At 43.4% G+C, this 21,460-nt stretch overlaps 2 protein-coding genes across 3 annotated transcripts; one reads left to right on the top strand and one right to left on the bottom strand.

Annotated features, from left to right (window-relative positions):
* The first annotated feature begins 320 nt into the window (after positions 1–320).
* Positions 321–8,239, top strand: CNTF (ciliary neurotrophic factor). Of its 2 annotated transcripts, XM_053285238.1 has the most exons (3): positions 458–549; positions 1,122–1,224; positions 4,274–8,239. In XM_053285238.1, exons 1-3 carry the CDS (start codon positions 524–526, stop codon positions 4,760–4,762), a joined length of 618 nt encoding a protein of 205 aa, XP_053141213.1. In that variant the 5' UTR covers positions 458–523; the 3' UTR covers positions 4,763–8,239. The 2 variants fall into 2 exon arrangements, with proteins under 2 accessions (XP_053141214.1, XP_053141213.1); XM_053285239.1 differs by lacking the exon at positions 1,122–1,224 and having other exon boundaries at positions 321–549.
* A 10,186-nt stretch (positions 8,240–18,425) lies between these two features.
* On the bottom strand, positions 18,426–20,907 carry LOC128340275 (macrophage-expressed gene 1 protein-like). The gene has a single exon (XM_053285228.1). It carries the CDS (start codon positions 20,652–20,654, stop codon positions 18,483–18,485), a length of 2,172 nt encoding a protein of 723 aa, XP_053141203.1. The 5' UTR covers positions 20,655–20,907; the 3' UTR covers positions 18,426–18,482.
* Between the last annotated feature and the right edge of the window lie 553 nt (positions 20,908–21,460).

Genomic DNA, 21,460 nt, shown 5'->3' with positions numbered 1-21,460 from the left:
GCATCCGATTTACAGGGATTAGCAGTTGCTGACCTGGCTACTAGCAAATCAAAAGGAAAGCAGTGGAAAACAATACAGGGGAGGGGAGGGAAACAAGCAAACTACAGAAGGGAAAGAAAAGGGGACCTACGGGAGCAGCCCACTTCTGGGCTGCTCAGCTTGAAAGAGTGGGTTGGAGACTCTCTCAGTGAAGTGAAAAAGTGCCTTTGTTGATCTCCGAGGGTTAAGCTTCATTGCCAGGAATTTGCAGTCTCTCCCCAGACCGTGGGGGACTGAAGCGGGGAGGGCGGGGGGGGGGAGCCAGGCATACAAGTGGAGAATTCTCTACTGGTCTGGAATGCATAAGCTGAGCAAGGGATTTTTGTGGCCGCACGCCCTGTGTGAGCAGCAGTGCCTCAGCAAGGACTGTCACTTCTGGGACAGCTGAGCTGGGTGATGGCTTTGGCAGAGCGGCCCCCTGGGACCTCCCATCACGGTGAACTCTGTGGCCGCACTATTCACCTCCTGAGGAAGATGCGCTCAGATGTCGGTAGCCTCCTGGAGACCTATGTAAGTAAGTCCTCTTTGAAAACTCAGGCTTCAGTGTCTCTTCACTTACAACCTCTAAGACACCTTGCTCTAGATAGCTGAATTTTTAAAGCTGTGCGTCACACACACTTCCTTCTGGAGGAAGAGAAATCCTGACTTGAACTTTCCCAGAGTGCAAAGTTTTTCATGTGCTACAAAGGAGAAGATGTGCTGGTGTTGGTGTTGGTCGTGAGGGTCTAGCAAAGTGAGAAAGCATTTTGCTGGAGAAAGAATAATGAGCTTTTTTGTGCTATTTCCCTCCCTCACAAAAGAAACTGCCTTCCTAGCTGTCTTTTGTTAATACTGCTAATTAGGAATGATTTTAATTTGCATCTCTCGGGATCATAATTGTAGATAGTTGTAGTGATTCCTAATTAGGGCTTAGTTGGACCCTTCTGGATACAATGGGCCAATTAATTTATTCCCGTTTAAATTGTGATGCCCTTGTGTTTAGCTAAATGGATGAGCATCTGATCTGAAAGGTGCAACCAGCTCTTACTTATCCTTTCAAAAACTATATTTATGTTGTTTATATTTATCTTTATATTGTAAAGTCATCTCGGGGGGCAGGGTCCACTCTCTGTCCAAAGGCAGAACCATCCACTCCCAACTCAACCAGTGCTGCAGGAAAGGTGCAGCACAGAAAAAGAGCCCCAGGTAAGTTGAGCAGTGTATATAATGTAGGGTAAAGGAAAAACCAAGAAAACAGTATTATCCACCTCCAAACTTAGTGGTGATCCATTGATCAGTCAGATTATGAGTGTGAGCAATTAAAAACAACTGATTAATTCTTTCAGAAGGAATATTTTGAAACAGTCAAGGTAAGGCGTTCTCCATCCCTGTCAAGCCAAGGAATGGTAGGCACAGGGGCTTAGTTTAATTGGTTTTTATGTGTGTGTGTGTTTTTTAAGTAGACCTGGTTTGAGAGAGGGGTGGAATGGAGAAATAACAGAAGGGCAAATATTCAGTTCCTATAATATAGTGCCATCTTGTGGGGGTTACTTGCATAACTTATCTTGCTTGAGGGACCACGTGAATTCATTTAAGAACTGGATTCATGTGTTATGTCCCCACACACATATTTATATTTTATTTTACTTGTTTGTTTGTTTGTTTGTTTTGATATTTTTATACCGCCCAAAACGTATGTCTCTGGGCGGTTTACAAAATAAAAACAGAAAGTAAAACATCAGTTAAAACAAAAACAAAAAGTTTAAAACATTACAGCAGTTTAAAATTTTTAAACAATATTTTGAAACAGCATTAAAACAATATTAATTAAAAGCCTGGGTGAACAGATGTGTCTTTAAATACTTTTTAAAAGGTGCCAGAGATGGGGAGGCTCTTATTTGCACATTGAACACAATACAGCAACACCCTCCTATCCCAACCACCACTTAGGTGTGAACTACATGCTTCTCGGGAGATGAATGGTGCCGCAACAGATATCTCAGACTTGTCCAGTCCAATCAATGTACAAATAGGAAGACAGTTGCATCAGAATTTCTAAAAGGACTAGATATACATTACTCATACAAAAGAAAGCTTCCTGAAGACATTCCAGAGGATAGTGTATCATTCTGAATAGAGGAATCTCATAATTCAGCCATAGGGTCCCATTCTAACAGTTCTCCAGTTAGCCTGCTTCTGTTAAAGACTGCACAAGCATGCAGAATGGTATAATGTTTCCATCTTCATCATTTCTAAAATTCCTAATAGGCTCATTTTTGGATGACTGAGAGAAATGTGATGTATCGAAGTTCTGTCATATGGCTACAACATCTCAAAATGGCTTAGTTCCATAAAAGATTCCATAAAAGACCAGTGTTTAATATCTCAGTATTATCAGTTCCACTTACATAAGCTAGCCCTGCCGTGTCCCATGATCCTCTTGGTCTTGCCACACCCACTTCACACCGTGACAGCCTTATGTCACTTTTGTTGCTGATAAAAATTCCGCTGTGCCTGCATGTATTTCCTCAATGTTCTTTGAAGCATCAGATTTTTTGGGATTCTTTCCCACTTGTCAAAAAAAATTACTTCAAGACAGGGCTCACTTTCTGAAGCACATGGAACTCCATTCCCATATCTCTCTTCCAATATGCCCTGCCTATCCTCAAGACCCATTTCAGAGAAATATTCCAAACACTTATGCAATAATGTAATAATTCTGTTTGTATCATGCAGAAGCTCTTACCCCAAATATCAACTTGTTCCCTAGAGAGACGTCTTTGTCCATTCTGAATAGCGGGATGTCACAAAACGTATATGGTATATCAAGCTGATGTTAATCATATTACCAAGTTCTTTATTGAAGAATGGTTGATTGGCAGCACCTGATATGAAAAAAGAATGTTTCCATATTATAGGAACATAGGGACATAGGTAGCTGCTGTATACTGAGTCAGACCATTGGTCAGGTCTGTCTAGCTCAGTGTGGTCTACACAGACTGGCAGCGGCTTCTCCAAGGTTGCAGGCAGGAATCTCTCTCAGCCCTATCCTGGAGATGCTGCCAGGGAGGGAACTTGGAGCCTAAATGCTCTTCCCAGAGCGGCTCCATCCCCTGAGGGAAATATCTTACTGTACTCACACATCAAGTCTCCCATTCATATGCAACCAGGGCGGACCCTGCTTAGCTGAGGGGACAAGTCATGCTTGCTACCACAAGATCAGCTCTCCTCTCCAGCCTCTTCTCTTGGGATATATCTGAGATTGCTTGCCTGACCATTGCCATCACAGCATGCAGATTTTAGGAATGTAGGAAGCTGTCTTATATCAAATCAGACCATTGGTCGTCGAGCTCTGTATTGTCCACACTTACTGGGGCCAAAGTCCAGAGCCTCCACAATCATCTTTAGTCTGTCCTGGGTGGGATGGTTTGTGCCCTCAAGAACCTAGGCATTTCCATAGATTGACTCCTCCTGAAATAATGCTGTAATGTAGAACGTCCAACATAACATCTTGGGAAATGCTCACCTATATATTTTGTATCTCAGATAGGTGAATAAAATTATATGAGGGGATAAGTCGCTTGTTAACAAGTCAGTTCATATCTCTTAACATTATGCTGATGTTGAGTCAGAGTAATCCATTCTGTTTTTCTGAATTTCAGGGCTTCTCTTACTACCAGTGCAAGAGATGAGGATAAACTGACTTCTTATTATTGAGTTTTAGTCAACTGTGAGTTTTAACTCCCTGTGGGGGAGCCACACAATTGGTGGATCTCCGTGCCGGACTTAGGCACAAGTTCTTGAGGTTCCTCTGAACACCAAAAAATGACTACATTTCAAGTTTAACATCACTAGTTGAAAATAAAGGAGAGGAAAAAATACTCTAAAATAGACATTATTATTCTGATAAATATACTTACGGCTACACAATATTTATCATATTGAGATTTAAAAGCTGTCCAGAAATTACTTTAAGATATATGGAAATTTTATTAGACCAGGACCTGGTTTAAATTACCATCTAACATCACCGTTACAGGCAGCATTTGCCTCTTCAGATTAACATTGTTGTAACTATGAGCAGTGTGGTGAAGCAGGGTGAGTGATGCCTTCTGAGCCTGGCATAGATTAGGGCCTCAATGTACCTCATTCCTCGTAACACGGATAGAGCTTTTGTTAGGATGAACTGATTTACAAAATGCTTCATAATATTTCTGAAAACCATTGCCTTCTCTTCTAATCTCCATGCTTTCAGATTGAGAAACAGGGATTGGACAAAAACTTCAATCTTGACTCGATCGATGGTGTACCAACAGCCAGCACAGAACAATGGACCGAGAAATCAGATGCTGAGCGTCTGGGAGACAACCTGAAGGCCTATTGGGCGTTTAAGACTTTGCTGAATGAGATCCTGCAAGAACAGAAGGCTGACTTGACACCAATGGATGGAGCTTTCCATGAGTCCATCCAGTCGGTCATGATCCAAGTCTCTGCTCTGGCTTACCAACTAGAAGAACTGATAGTAACGTTGGAGCACAGTGTGCCAGACAGACAGTTGGATTGTACCAGCAACACTGGTGAAAAAGGCTTGTTTGAGAAGAAAATAAGGGGCATGAAGGTACTGCAGGAACTAGCTCATTGGATTGTCAGGTCTGTCCGGGACCTACACCAGATCTCTAAGTCTGTTCAGATGGACACCGTCTCACATGCAAGTTGCCCTCTAGCTCAGGTCCAGAAAAAGTGAGGCTACTATTCTATATTGGATCCTTACCTTCCCAAAGGCCCTTCCTCACCCTCAGTGGTGGTGCACTAGAATGACATGTGGCATGGACAGAATGAGCTTTCTGAGAGAGCTGAAGCGAGTAGAGCTTTTCAGCAGTTGGTATTTATTTCCTTTTGGAGGAATCCTCAGATTCAAGCCCTTTAACCATATCCACTTTGCATGTATTAATGCAAGCGTATTTTTTTCAAGTCGTGACTTCTGGTGAACACATGATTGTTAATTTATTAGGGTTTCTTCCCCACTGTATCTGAAGGGTTTTGGGTGGGATGCAGTATAGCTTTACAGCAACCTTCTCAGAATGTAAGTTGTGGGAGATCACTGGCCGAATTTCATGACCAACCAAGGATTTAAACTTATGATTTCAACCTATTTCCAGTCTGTTTGCTATATCACACTGGTTTGATATTTTCATCATATGTTGTGCTAGCTTTTAAAGTTACATGTATGTAGTAGCCATCAATGGGAGATATATTTGACCTGAATTAATTAATGACATGAATAACCTTGTCAGTGAGCCATCTGAATCCATCCTGTTTAAGTTGCTTGGGCAAATTTGAATTATAATTACATTTTTAGTGCTATGGTACATGATGCACAGTAGAGAAATGTTTAGGTCCTGAGAGACTTAGTGCTTCTTGCAGAATCCATTACGCCATGGCCGCCTTCAACTGAGAGAATGCCAAGTTGGCCTGGAGATCTTGATGGAGTTCCACCTCTTAGAGAGGGTCATGGTAATATCATGACGTCTGAAATAATATGGTGTCCAACAAATGGGATCTAGAGCACCCGTTCAGGTTATAAATTGTGCCAGTACAAGTTTCAGGTGATATCAATCTGCATTCCAGAAATGTTTCGTTCTGAATCTGGAAATGATGAAGTGATGTATCCCTGCAGAAAAGTGTTGAGGAAATTCATAAAAATAATTTCATGTTCAAAGTTCATTGCTAGATATTCATATCAATTGGGGTGCATTACAGAAGCGGCAAAATAGTGATGTGTTTTCTTCAGAACTTAGTTCTAAATATGCATGTATCTTGAATGCTTTCTCTGAGCAGTAAAAGCAGAGCAGGAGAGTAAATGGCGGTTGGGAGACAGCATAGCCTGTAGCCCAGAAAATTCCTTTACTTGACCTCCTTTGCTAACACTTTACACAGGGGAAAGCATTTTCCCCTAAGTTTATTTCTGTAAGAAAGACTTCACTAGCTTTTAAGAGTTCTGAGTTCATTCAAAATTAGATCAAATGTAACTGGGTAGAGAGAAAGTTGCTTCTACTCCCTGGAAGTGGACTATCTATTGCCATGGACTAAACCAAACTGATCAGGGTTTTGTTTTAGTCTTCATACATTTTATTAGTTTTATTTATTTAAGGCCAGGAGTGATACTTATATCCCAACCATACACATGTTTATTTAAAAGTAAGTTTGTTGAATGCAGTGAGACTTACTCCAACATGAATGAGTATAGAATTGTAATAGGGCCATTACTTAAATGAATTGGTGTTGGGGGGGTGGGAACAGTTGTTTCTTTGGGTAGGTGTAACTCCTAATCCTAGGTGTGGATTTAAGTCATAATGACTAATCATCCATGTGGACCCTCCTTTAATCCATGCCCTACAGCTATACAAAAATTTTCTAAAGCAAGAAAATTGTTTTAAATACACTGGTTCTGTGCTTTTGGAGTATTTGGAATGATTGTATGAATGCACCCACTGATCTCGGCATATATTAGTGTTCAACTCTCAGCCAATTTTTTGGCTTCAGAATCCAGCTGGGATTCTCAGATGCTGACAGTTAAGCCAAATGAGTGAATCTAGTGTGTTTGAGCCAGAAGAACAAAATAAAGGTATGTAGACCAGGCACTAGGATTTAATGAGTCACAATTTTGAGTTAGAGGGCAATAATTTTAGATGGAGGGAAGAGTATTAACATGATGCCCTTGGGCAAATGTGGGAAACTGAACACAGGAACTGGAGATGCTGGGGATAGAATCTTGGATCTTCCACACGCAAAGCATGCATTCTACCACCAAGCTATGGCTCCTCCCCAGAGGTTCTGCTTAGTGCAGAAGAGGGATCAGATGGAGATGTCGTTTGCAAGTTGTTACGCTCTTAAATTTAAACACATGTTTGTTTGTGGAGAAGCTCTGTGTATGGAGGGGGTGGGGGAAGTCCTTGTGAAGGCCGATTAGTATTCTGTGCCAAAGTAACCCATATTCTGAAGCTCTTTATCTTTTTCATAGATGCTTCTCAACCTTAGACAAGTCTCTCTCTTTTTCAGAACCTGGGGCATTTTGGCAAGAAGTGGTGTGATGACAGAAGGTAACAGACAAGTCAGGGGGAAAGCAAGACTGTGCCAGCTCCACATTTTTAGGGACAGCAGGCAAGACATCCTTGCTGCCATTGTTGTCAGACTCCACACTGCTATTCCTTGCTTCCTCTGGGCCAGGTGAGCAAGCAAGCGGCGGTGGTGAAGAGGAGCAGCAGGAGGAAAGGGGCTCTTAGCAGGTGCCTGGTCATGCCAGCTCTTCACATTGGCCCTGGAACAATAGAAAGTGTGTGGGAAGAGGAGTCTGATTAGGGCTGGGATGGATCTTTTGCACACTTGCTTGAGAGTAAATCCCATTGAACTCAGAGGGGTTTATTTTTGAGTAAACATGCACAAGACTGGGCCATACAGGTTAAGAGGGAGAGCCAATCATTATCATGGTGGTGCAGATTTTTGCACACCTTGTTGAGTCACCTTGTTTTGTGTATGTGCTGGTGCGGGGAGGGAGAGAGGGAGGGAGGGGAGTGTTGCTTCTGCCTGTGTTCACACAGAGGCTGTAGACATTCAACCAAATGCAATTCCTGGAGAAATTAAATCTAGATCTAAAAAAGATCTAGGGAAAGCAGTCTTAATTTGTGAAATACATTTTTGTACAACAAAAAGAATCTTCTCTTAAAACTGGATAATTTAGAGGAAACCCTCTATAGTCCTATAATTGAATCCATATTTGCAAGGGCTTCCTCTGATGGCTATTACCTACTACATTTTATAACAGTATCATTTCTGATAAAATATATAATAAAAGGTAACAAGGCGGTAGTTGCCTTTTATCTACTGAGCTGCTTCTAACTTCAGTGTTGATATTTATTCATTTTTTAAAAATGTGAAGTGTTTCTTCTAGCAAATTTTACACCGCACCTTTAGGATGTATGAAAGCTAATGATTGATTGTGTTTCCTTATTTTTATACTGAAAATTAAACTGAGAGAAATGAAACCTAACAAACTCTGAGTTCTCTAACTTGCAAGCATCATGAAAAGCATCATAGCTACTTGATGATCATCACTTTTCTCACTGCAAGATTTATTGTGTTTGGGAAAAGAAAATAATAAGCAGATTTATTGCACCAAAGTGTGTTATAGTGATTTTTATTAAATAAAATGGTTTTATTTTTAACAAAATATTATGCTTGTTCGATTTATTACAGTGCCTCTGCATAGATGATAAAAATTGAAAAATGCTTTTAAAATGTAGATATTTCAGGCTGAATCTTCTGAGGCTCTTTAGGAGTGGGATTAAACAATGAGAAAGGCAGACCTTTTTGCCACCAGCAGAGAGAGGTGAGATGAAAACTGAGAAATTAACCTGTTGTATTTGGGAAATTTTGCCAAAAAGCTATTGTGCTTGCTTGTATTTCCTGATTATTTTGCTCTACGGAATCCCATTACTTGGGATTTTATCTCTACAGGAAGTCCCTCAACCCAAATGATCTGTGTTCCAAAAGTTCATTTGTAAGGCAGCATGTTCATAACTAGAACACATATAGTTTCCAAGAGAGACAAGAGGGTTGGTGTTCATAAGTTGGGGACTTCCTTAATGCAATATGTTATGTAGCTTGTTTTGTAAGAATAGGTCTTTGTAAGTCAGGGAGTGCCTGTATTCATAACTCCTTCTTTCTACTATCAACATTTCAGAATTAAATGCTGGATCAGGCTCTTGTCACAGTGGACATAAGAAGAGCCTTGCTGGATCAGGCCCAAGGTCTAGCTAGTCCACCATCCTGTTTCTCCCAGTGGTGTAGCCCACAGGCAGTGAGAATGTATACTCGGTATACAGGGTTTTGCAGTGCAACTTGGATTCTGCTTTCCCTCGGAAGGAGAGTCACTGTGCATTTATGCCATTTTTGTAATATTTGGTATACAAATATACTGACTGAACATTGGATGAAGCTATAAATAGCAGAACATCTCTCAAAGTAGGCAGTAGCGAAGATATGATAATCTGAGAGCCCAAAGTCTACATTCGAAAAATACTCCACTGGTCTTGGCTTCTGTCTCAGCTAAGCTGCTTTCTGTAGGTAGCAGCTATGAAGGAGCATCCTCTGAGTCACCAAACAGTGATTAACTTACAAAAGAATTGCCATCCAGCTAATGATCTGCAATTTTGGAACAATACTGACCACTGATCACCTGATATCGCTTTCCTTCCCCTTCCATTTTATTAATAGGACAGCATGGAACCTCTTGATTGTGTGTTGACTGATCTGAAACTGAGCTGCAATAAACACTAAAGCTGTGCCAAGTATGTGGGAGGGAGTCTTTGCTGAGAAGCCATGTGAAGCAATGAATGACTATCCATCAGTGCACTTGGCAATTTCTGAAAATTACATAGCATCAGCTCCTGCGTGATTAGCTTTAGAGCACATTCCCATGGTTGGATTATGGCCTAGTTAAATTGCCTCTCCTCAATCTAGCTTTTTGCTTGATTCCCACATCAGGATTCTCAGTTTGAGCTCTCTGAACAGAAGTTACAAGAGCCAGCAAGCATTGTTGGACCTAAGCAAGCTGAGTCCAAAACCTTGCTCAGCTTTAACTATACAGGGTGATCTTCTCATGGTCTTAGAACAGGACTGCATAACTTTGACCCTCCATCTATTGTTGAACTACAACTCCCATCATCCCCAGGAACAGCGGCAAATTATTATTATATTATTATTTTTACATTTATATCCTGTTCTTCCTCCAAGGAGCCCAGAGCGGTGTACTGCATAATTGAGTTTCTCTTTCACAACAACCCTGTGAAGTAGGTTAGGCCAAGAGAGAAGTGACTGACCCAGAGTCACCCAGCTAGTTTCATGGCTGAATGGGGATTTGAACTCGGGTCTCCCTGGTCCTAGTCCAGCACTCTAACCACTACACCACGCTGGCTCTCTCCGAATGGTCAGGGATGACTACTATAGACTCTGGCCAATAGTCAGGGATGACTTTATCCCCAGCTAACTGTGCCAAAGAAGCACCTTTTAAAAGTAGTGATTCTCTTTATTGAACAGGGGGAGACCAACTGGCCCAACCCATCCCCACCACAGCATTCCTCCAGTGGCTGTTGCTGGTGTTTTGTGAGCCCTTCAGGGACAGGGAGCCATTTTATTTATTTATTTTATATCTATATAAACCGCTTTGGGAACTTTTTTTAAAAAATGATATATCAATACTTGTCATATTCGTATGATGGGAGTTGTAGGCCAGCTACCGCAGGAGGGTCGGAGTTGTGCTGTCCTGCCTTAGAAGGCTCTGGTACCTGACTACTTCCTTATTCAAACTACAATGCGTCTCCATGGGATATTGATCAAAAGTAGGTGGGAGTTTATGATGACAAATTGCAAAGCTCCTAAAACCTAACTGACTCAGTTGTTAATAAGCAAGCTAGGGGTCACATTCAGACTAGTGCTGTACTCGTGTAAGGATGCACTGCACTGTCATTGTGTGAAGAAAATCACCTCTCTTCCAGACTTGTTCCTATGCTAGTACAGCATGTTGCACAGTTCTGTATATATGTGAATGGCAAGCTCCTTCAGAAACAATATGCACATCTATGTGTATATATATACACATGGGGAGCTCCTTGCACAACATGCATTCAGGTGGTTCCTCTTCTGCTAGTGGCAGCACAACTCTGTGGCATACACAACTGTCAGACATTTTCTCCAAGTGCCACTGTGGATAGGAACATAGGATCATAGGAAGCTGCCATATACTGAGTCAGACCATTGGTCTATCTAGCTCAGTATTGTCTCTACACAGACTGGCAGCGGCTTCTCCAAGGTTGCAGGCAGGAGTCTCTCTCAGCCCTATCTTGGAGATGCCAGGGAGGGAACTTGGAACCTTCTGCAGGAGGCTTTACATACAGGGCTTCTGCCCGAATCTCCTTCAGAAGAGAGTGTGTGAGTTCACACACTAGCCAAACTTACCTTGAAGTCCCTTTGAGACTTTTGGACCCACTCCATATACAAACTGGGCTTTGTGATGCAAATTCTAGCTTATCTCGTCACATGTCCAGGTTTTTAAAATGTTGTTTTTCAGCTACTTTTTCTGAAAATGCTGGAGCAAATGGGAGAGGCACTGATGTAGAATCCTTAGCATGATACGAGGCATGCTGTCATCAGAAATTCTCTGCAGGAGCTCTCGCTCTCCCCCGCTCCCATTGGCTAGAAGGAAAACATGGAGCATGCCACGTGGACTTGTTTCAAAAAGAAAACCGAGAGCAGAGGGAAGGGGCTGCTTCCCTAAATGCTGTGAGTGTACTTTGAAGTAGCTTTGCTCAACATTTAACCTGAAGCCAAGTGCGAATAACTCCCATGCAAGCATGCAGATGCTCTTCCCAGAGTGGCCCCATTCCCTAAGGGGAATATCTTCCAGTGCTCACATGTAGCCTCACATTCAAATGCAAACCAGGGCAGACCCTGCTGAGCAAAGGGGACAATTCATGCTTGCTACCACAAGACCAGCTCTCCTCCCGTTTTTTCAGGACCCTGTTTCCCAACATAGGATCAAATTCATAGCTCCTCCCATCTTCAGGACACCGAATGCTACCCCAAGTATTCACTGAGTTAGCAAATCCAGGATAGCTGTAGGTGCCAAAGCTCCTGTCATAGTGGCCAGTCCCATTTCAGGGGCTCGGGGCTGAGCAGCAGAGCCTTGCTTCTGGGCTTCAGAATGTAGAGGACAAAGATGGACAGAGTTCATAATGTGTTATAGAAGTGTTTCTTCTGAATTGGTGATGTTCTCGCACTAGTACAATGTTTACCATAACTGAATAGTTCTGTCTAGTAACTGGCCCTTTCCTTTTGTATGCATGCAGTATGGTTTGATGCATGTTTACCTGGAAGTTCTATAGTACTTTCTTCCAGTAAAACAGACAATGGAGAATTTTAATAAAAAATTTAGCTAGTTCAAGTCAATAGTTATTAGCCTTAAATACTAACTTAAGTTAAAAGTTACATAATTCCATTTTCAACTAGTTGAAAGTTGTTTCATGAGAAATGTGTGAAACATTGCAAATTGCCTACCAGCATAATTTTTTTCATTTTCAGATGCAATCAGTGGGTTTCTTTCCCACAGTCCACAGAAGCACACTAATGTACTTGGCACTCACCCTCCCTTAACTGAAATCACTGTTATACTGGTCAATTTTCAGAATAATAAAGTTTTTAATATTGATTCCTATGTTAGATCCTCCTCACCCACCCCATGTGAAGTAGCTTGTAAAAATCAATGCATAGGTATACCAGGATATCCAGAAAGAAGAAGTGATACTCACAGCCAGGTGTCAATTAAAGCTGTTTCTCTAAAGAACCATTTTTATTGCTCAAAAGTTACCAACATGTGGTAAGAGAATGAAAAAGATCCAAATTCAAAATAATGAGTGTCTGAAAATCAAAATTGGGCAGAAATGAAAAAAATTGGTTTACAGAAATGTTTTTTTAATGCCGTTGCATAGCAGAAGCTAACTTATAATTTCTGCTTTACAAAACCTTCAGTTAAACTTTTTAAAATTAGTTAAGAGTTAAAGTTGACAGCTGGAACATTTAATTAGCTAAAGTTAAAAGTTACCCATTTCTTTAACTGATAACTAGTTAATTCCCATGACATCTATGCTTAGACTTATAAACTTGTAGTCTAAGTTGCTGATTATCCAATTCTGGTTTGCACCAATGTTGTTTAGCAATTTTGGTAGCTAACAATTGTTTTGTCTGGCCTCTGTTCCTACCTCTGTTCCCTAGGAAACTACATGTGTTGGCTTTACTGCTAGATGCAGGGGAATTTCTGTAGCAAGTAGCAATTTCACTCTGTCTGTGACATGGGTAAAAGGGCTGCTAATCTTTTTGCATATGGTGAACTAGATGTTTAATATAGCTCAGTTCCTTTTTCTCTGCAAGGTTCTGCTTTCTTTGCTTCATGCCTTTTTAACAGAAGCAACTGCAGAACAAACTCGATTCTGAATCTTCTTGTGCTAATGAGGGCATAGGTCACATTGCTGAAATACAAAATGGCCCACACAGCACACAGTTTGGAGCTACATTTGTAAAATGGCAGTAACACTGACCTTCCTCACAGCGTTGCTGGTGAAGATACCTGAGATTAAGCCTGGTTGTCCAATAGTATTGTAGGTGCTATAGGAATGATTGATGTTAATAATATTGGGCAAACACAAGACGTATTTTCCTTGCCCTTCCTCTTCCTGGCTCCTTCCCTGCAGCCCCCTACCCCCAAGCTATTTCTTAGGCTCAAAGGAGCCTTGGCAATGGTGTGGAGATGTAATGTGAATGGTAGCAGAGGGGTCAGGGATGCTACCCAAAGTCTTCTGAGAGACCAGTGGAGTGATGAAAGAATGGACTGGGAACTGGGAAATCCCAATTCCAATCTTATCTTGGCTGTGAAGTTACTAGATAACCTTAAGTAAGTCTTGGCTTGGGTCCCGAATTGGTACTATACAGATAATGGTAAGTAGGAAGCTAGGAGTCAAGGATTCTGGTAGGTTAGTCAGTTTCAATGGCCATCTGTTATTCAGCTTAAAGCTGAGATAACAGGCAGAAGCCAGTGCGGAGCAGTGGTTGGAGTGCTGGACTAGGATGGGGGGATACCTGAGTTTTAATCCCCATTCAGCCATGAAACTAACTGGTTGACTCTGGGCCAGTCATGTATCTCTCAGTCTGACCTACCACACAGGGTAGTTGCAAGGATAAACATAACCCAACTATTACACTCTGGGCTTCTTGGAGGAAGAGCATGACATAAATGTAAACATTAGATCTAAATTAGAAGGGTGAAGATTACATTTCAGAGGTGAGGGTGAGTTGAGCCTCTGGACACCCTATAAATCTGATGGGGATAACAGGGAAGGCACCATGAGCAAATCCTTACTGTACAAGACATGTCACAAACTTTCCACTTAGCCAACAGTGCACTTTCCTTTAGGATTAAGGATGCCCTCTTTCATCCAGCAGACACAATCTACCAGGTTTATATTAATATGTATATGCAGAAATTATTACTTGAGTTAATCAATGAATATTCATGTGGACAGGATTGGCAAACAAATGTAATCTATTCAAATGTGATGGACTACAAATCTCAGCTATTCGTCCTTTAAAACCTGGGGCTTGTAACTTTTCTTGAATTCTTGGGCGCATCACTGAGGCTCACTTTAGACCACATTTAAGACAATAACCCAGTGCAGAGGCAACCCTGTTGAGTTTCATCTTCTTACGGCTTTCTGCATATATCTGGGCAGAGAGAGCTGAGGAGGGTCTTTCTAGAACATGTGCAGCTTCCCCCCCAATGCCAGGATAGTTGACTTATTAAAACCAACCACATAATCCTGGCCTACTACTGACTTCAGAGAGTGGTTGTAAGGATTATTGTGCGAATGTGTATGAAATGCTTAGGCTAAATCCTAAGTATATTTAAAGCAGAGAATGAATGCTTCCTGAGTAAGGTCCTTGGCTGCAGGCTGGCTGAAGTCACAGTGTGGTATCCTCATCAAGGGTAAATCAGATTACACTTTGTGGCTGCTTACTTACTCATACCCTATTGTTCTGGTTGTTAATTAGTAATGTAGCACCAGACAAATCACACTTTATAGAGTTGCACAAGCAAAAGCCAACAGGATGTAATGGGTGGCATGTCAGATAAGGACGGCAGAGATCTGCTGTGATCAACCACAGTGCTCCCTGGATAATCTTGGGCCAGCCACTCTCTCTCAGCCTACCTCACAGGGGTGTTGTAAAAATAACGGGGCGATAGATATAACCCTCTGTGCTTCCTTAAGCTCCTTGGAGGAAGGGATACAAATGCAATGTTGGGTCGCTACCCTGAGGAGTTTACCATCTAAATGTCAAGTGGGGGGCGGTAATGGGGAAGGAACTCCAGTTTTGTCTATGATGTAGCAGTTGCCACTGCCAGTGCTTCACAGGAAGCTCTGATTGCAAACAACTTCCCTTAATTCCCTTAAACTCTGAAATGTTCTCATCTCAGCATGTGACATTAGCTGCTGATAAAGAAGGTGAATTGTTGCTTCACTGCGGGCAAAAGTTGCTGCACTAAGACGGAAGAGTCAGCCCTTGCTATGAATATGATGATATATGCTGCTTTTCAACAAAAAATTCCCAAAGTGGTTTACATAGATATAAATTAAATTAAATTGAATGGCTCCCTGTCCCCAAAGGGCTTGTAATCTAAAAAAGAAACATAAGATAGACACCACTAATAGTCACTGGCGGCATGCTGTGCTGGGGATGGACAGGGCCAGTTGCTCTCCCCGTGCTCAGTAAATCTCCACTTTAAAAAGTTGCCTCTTTATTCAGTTATCTGGGAATTGACATGCTAAAAGGATCATGGGCCTGTTGTGTAATCTCCCTGTCATCTGATTGATCACATGAGGTACTACTAGCTTATCCTTTACCCCTGCTAACTGAGCAACAAAGAGATGCCTTTTAAAATGGCGATTATCTTATATTTAGCAGGGGGAGAGTAATTGGCCCTATCCAACCACAACCCCAGCCCAGCATCCTTCCTATGGCTGTTGCTGGTGTCTATCTTATGTTTCTTTTTTGGATTGTGAGCCCTTTGGGGACAGGGGACCATCTTATTTATGTATTATTTATCTGTCTATGTAAACCGCTTTGTGAACTTTGGTTGAAGAGCGGTATATAAATACTTGTTCGTTGTAGTAATAGTAACCTTGTAGTCAGAGAAGGAAAAGGCAAGGCTTTGTTGCTGGAGTGGCCAACCTGAGGCATTCCAGGGAAAGCCTCAAGTTGGCCACCCCAGGTACAAAGCCTTGCTTTTCCTTCTTTGACTACAATGTTGTTGTTACTACTACTACTACTATGATGATGATGTCTGGGGATGATGAAGTTGTAGTCCAACAGCTGGAAAGCTGCAGGATGTTATATTTGAAGACATGCAGGAATGCATTGTAGCAGTTAGGGGACTATCACCCCTAGGAATGTGACTCAGCATGCAGAAGAGCCTAGAAATGTGTTCCAGCTCTCTGCATACAGCAACAAACAAGGCTGCCACCCCTGCTAAATTCCCTTTGCCCTTTCAGTCCAGTTAAGTCCTGGTCTGGAATGGACTGAACGGTGATGAAGCCAGGGTGTGCTGAAATACAGGCATGATGGAACAAAGGAACAGCTCTGTCAGGTAAAAACTAAAGTCTGTACAGATGAGATTCAGACTTATGTTGTTTGTTTCCCGCCTTAGAAAATATACTCCAGTGCTGGAGGGCGATATAGCAGACAGAGTGTTGTCCTTTAACCAAGGATGCCTGAGTTACCCCTGCTAGACTATGAAGCCTTGGACAAGATGCTATCTCTCAGCCTAATCTAGCTAACAGGGTTGTTATGAGAATAGTGTGAGATATCCAAGCAATGTAACAACAACCTCACAAGGCTAGAGATCTGTCAATATATTCTTCAGGGGTATAGCTATAATTGAACAAGTCCGGTGGCGGGGGGGGCACTACCAGCGGAGCAACAGCTTGCTCTTTGCTCTCTCCCTCCCTCTCTCCAAAAGAAGAAGGGGAGGGGCAGGGGCCCATCTTCATTTTTTGTCCCAGGACCCACTCCAGCCTTGCTACACCCCTAGCATTCTTAACCTAAACTAGCTGACCCAGGCGCAGAGCATCTGCACCTATAGTTCCCCTTGTTCTCGGCCCCGCCACCGATGCTTTATTCCCCCCCATCACTTTCTCCTCCCCCTGCTACCAGCTGTCCGTCCATTGACCTTTTCTTCCCCGCCACCACTGTTACTTTCCTCTTCCCCTCCTGGCAGCTCGCTTGTGAACTCTCATGAGAAATGCCATGCATGGGATCAGCCACGGGTACGTCTTAGTGAATTACAGCGAGCTATAGAGAAGATATATAGATAAAGGCTCTACACCAGCCTGTTACTCACACAGCACATAATTAATATATGGAATACTCTACCATGGGATGTGGTGATGGCCACCACCTTGGATGGCTTTAAAAGGGGCTTAGACAAATTCACAGAGGACAGGTCTATCGGTGGCTAGCTACAAGTCTTGATGAGGATAGGCTGTCTTCAGCCTCAGAGGCAGGATGCCTCTCAATACCAGTTTCAGGGGAACAACAGCAGGAGAGAGGGCATGCCTCCATCTCTTGCCTGTGGCCTTCCCAGAGGCACCTGGTGGGCTTCTCTGGGAAACAGGATGCTGGACTAGATGGACCTCGGGCCTGATCCAGCAGGGCTGTTCTTATGTACTCTAATATAGTAGGAAACATAGGAATCTGCCATATACTGAGTCGTCAGACCATTGGTCTATCTAGCTCAGTATTGTCTTCACAGACTGGCAGCGGCTTCTCCAAGGTTGCAGGCAGGAATCTCTCTCAGCCCTATCTTGGAGAAGCCAGGGAGGGAACTTGAAACCTTCTGCTCTTCCCAGAGTGGCTTCATCCCCTGAGGGGAATATCTTGCAGTGCTCACACATCAAGTCTCCCATTCATATGCAACCAGGGCAGACCCTGCTTAGCTATGGGGACAAGTCATGCTTGCTACCACTAGACCAGCTCTCCTCTCTGATTCTGTCCTCTCCCCTGCTGCCCTGACAAGTAGCACAAATATGGTAATGCAGTGATGGAAAGTGGTCATACAAGGAATACAATACTTTAAAAAAAAAAAGAATTTTATTAGCTCAGAGAAGAAGCACTGGATAGATGCGAAAGGAACATTCTTTCTGTCCAGTTCTTTGAGGTGCCCACTTTTTTTTACAGTATCAAGCAAGAGTTTATAAAAGACAAGGTAAGATGAAAATATATGTAAAAACCAAAACAAAACCTTGATGCTGAACCACCTAAGAGACGCTGCTCTCTCTGAATTATCATCAACACTGGGCATCCCCCTTCACCACCACATCAATGTAATTTATATCCTTTCAAATGGAAAACTGTTACTACTAAGAAACAGTGGCTAACACATGATGAGGAAAATTACTCAGAACAGTCCCACTGAAATTAAAGGGACAGGTTAGGCATTGCCTAACTTTTCCTTTAATTTCAAAGGGACTACTTTGCCAGTTGTCATGATTGTAGGGTTCCCCGCCCCTTCACTCCGACCCCCTCCATCTACTGCAGCTTCTTTACTTCCCCATTTGCTCCTTATCATCTTACATGGGTTCCCTGAATCATATGCAAATTGCCTTGAAGAGGGTCACCACTAATCTGACTAAATCTATTTTTATAAGCCCTGATTTCAATGCTGAGAAATGTCACAGCTTGCTTCTCCCCACACCAAGTACCATTCTGCCCTTCCTTTCCCCAGAATCAAAATCAGACTGCCCCCCCCCGCCCGCCCTTAACATATGCATCTTGGCTCTAGAGGCCCAGGTAGAAAAGATCTCTCAAGCTGCATTGAGTTCTGGAGGAGTTTCTGCAGCTCCATAACTTATTCGATCCTCTGCCAGAAGCCCATTTTGCACCTCCTGGTATCCTCTGCTCCTGCGGAGCCGGATTCTGTAAATTATGGTGGCAATGACAATGGCCAAAGCAACAACCACTGCCACTGAGATTCCAGCAATGGTGCCCCCTGTTGGTCCTGAACCAGACTGTTCCTGGAAAAGACGGAGCATCTCCTTCTCATCTGTGGCATTGGCTGGTCTCCATCTCCCAGTGTGGCGCATTTTCACCCAGGCCTGGCTATCACCAGAGCGCACCAGGATGGTTTCTGGAAGGCTAACATTGGAGGATGGTGCACGCAAGAAGGGTGGGAGTTTGATGGGGGCTAACTGTTGGTTAAAAAGTGCCCCAGCCTGCAAGCAATAGAGGATTTGACAGCCGTCACTCAAGTAGGCCTTATGTTGGCTGTGCCCAGCTGGACATTTCATGGGGTATTGAGTAGGAGAGTCCTGATAGAAAAAGTCCTGAAGGATCCCAGGGCTCTGACCTTTCAGTAAGCCAGCCAAAGGGTTCCCAGACTGGCAGCTAAAGAAGCCACCAAATGGCATTGCAAAACGGGATCCCATCTCATAATCATTGCTGACACACACCTTTAGTTTATCAAAGAGGACCAGTGGGAAGAAGTAGGCAGGACAGGAATAGGTGTTAGTGACTGGGTTATCATTCCCAGGACTGTACAGTCCTCCAAAGAGGAAACCTGAGTTCTGAGGCACTGTGGCTGTAGCAGCACACCAGTAGGCATTGAACTGCACTCTGCTGGAGTAGTACTGGATGCCACAGACAGTGTTACAACAATGAAAGAAAAGCCAGCAGGAGTGGCATTGCCTATGGCACTCCGTCTTGGGTTTGCTGGCTGTACGTTCCTCTCCATGCAACAGGACAGCAGAAAAGTTAGCTGGGCAAGAGTAGCTGCCCGTCAGTGGGTTCTGGATCTGATAGGGCTGGCAAAGCTCCTCTGTGTCCTCGCCAGATATGCCATGGCACTCCTGGAAGACTCCACCAAAGGTGAAGTTAGTGTTGGGCTTTTGACATGACCCATCGTCTACATTGGCCTGGAAGTTGAAGTTGCTAGAATCAACTTTGACACAGCCTGGATGGGTGTTGACAGCATAGTAGAGGAAGATGGCTTTTTTTATGGTAGTGGCTACCCTTCTTACTGTCGGTTCTGGCAGTTCTGCCAAGGCCTCAGGAGTGATGAAAAAGTGCAGAGGCAACCCAGACTTGCCTATAGCCACTAGCCTGTTGGGGATGCCCTCCTGCCACTTCTGGAGGGTGATGCCAGGGTAGAAAGGCACACTGCCCCAGCTCTCAATCTTGGAATCCACGGTGTTCGCCAGGTAGCTCTTTGTCAGTTCATCCTGGAACTGCACAGAGGCCCCGATTCCCACATTGATCATGCTGAAAAAAGTTGCTGATGCTGAGGCAGTGACTGCTGCTTTCTCAGACACCTTGTCCAACAAAAACATGCGTTTCACCTGGTCCTCCTGCAGCAGGCTGGCTCCAGCCTCCAAACTGGTGAGGACATGAGTGCCGTAGTTCAGGACAAGCATCTCAGCAAGATACGCAGCAGCCCGGCTCTGGTTGTTCTCCAGGTGGTTGCCGATGTTCACAAGCTGATGGCGGAAGTCCTCGTGGAAGGTGAAGGATGGCCGAGCTTTCACAGAATAGATGTGATACCGTGCTTGCACCCGCGTAGTGACAGTCTCATCGAAGACACTGTGCGTCTTCGTCTCCTGGGAGCCAGCAGAGAACTTGCCATTAAGCACAGAAAGGAAGGACGCCTCAGCATTGACAGACTGAGCAAAGGCATCTGTGTAGGTCAGCCAGTTCTCAATCAGCTCCGAGTGCACTTCTAGCGCGCTCTTCTTGTGGGGCACCACAAAGACATCATTGGGAATGAGGTACTCACCATCTTCTGTGGTCCGGCACTGGGAGTAGTTGAGGCTCATCACCATCCCCATCTCCATATTGCGCAAGTTGTCCCAGCCGCCCCCTGGCAGCACTTCCAGCACTTTTGCACTGAGGTTCCTCTTACATGCTTGGAAGCCAAGATCCTGGGCTCCTACCTCCTCTGCCCTTTGGAAAAGCAAGAGTGGCCAGAGCCAAAGGAGCAGCATGGTGGGGAAGGGAAGGGCTGCAGAGTCCTGGAAAATGGCTCAGGAGTCACCTGCCTTCTTTCTCCAAAAGAACACGTCTCCAGCAACTCTGCTTCTTTCTTTAGCTTTCTGAAGTGCACCCTCGGCTTGTTTTCCACAGTTCGTTGCATCTACAGGAAGCAAGTCACTGGTTTATAAAAGAGGGGCAAAAAAACGGAAGGGGGGACTTTGGTTGTCCAATCGCTTTTTGAAAGGAAAAACCCTGATGGGTGTGTCTCTCAATCACGGATTCACGGTCCTGTGAGCTGAGTCACAGGAGCCATCTGACTTCATTCTGTAGTTGGCAAACAAAAGGGAAACAAAAACCTCTCGGCAGCACGTTTCCTTTGGAAACCATCCCCCCTTGTCCCAAGATGTGGTTTGCAGCAGAACTCACTCCCACAGAGATTTGGAATTTCCACCTCTAGGCAGAACTGAAAACGAAACCAAAAGACCTCTAACCAGAGAGTGCACAACTGCCATCAGAACCTGATCTGGCGAAAAAAGATCTGGGGAAATTCCTGCCTTCTAGCCTAAATATGGTACCTTTTATGCCAATAAAAATTGCCTCTCTCTATCCATAATTTGAGACATCTCAAGCTTAACTCTGTATATCCAAGCAGTAACTAGGACATGAATAAAGCAAACAAGGATAAGATAATGCTGGAGGTGTAACAGGGATGTGGTCATATGTACCTACAGCTTGTCCTTGTTCTGTTATTGCTTCATTTTGGTCTGAAATCCATAAGATTGTTAATATGACTGTATAGTGATCATTGTTTGTTAAA

Source organism: Hemicordylus capensis, chromosome 1 (assembly GCF_027244095.1).
Source record: "Hemicordylus capensis ecotype Gifberg chromosome 1, rHemCap1.1.pri, whole genome shotgun sequence".
Classification (NCBI taxonomy): domain Eukaryota; kingdom Metazoa; phylum Chordata; class Lepidosauria; order Squamata; family Cordylidae; genus Hemicordylus; species Hemicordylus capensis.
This window is presented reverse-complemented; position numbering and strand designations above follow the sequence as displayed.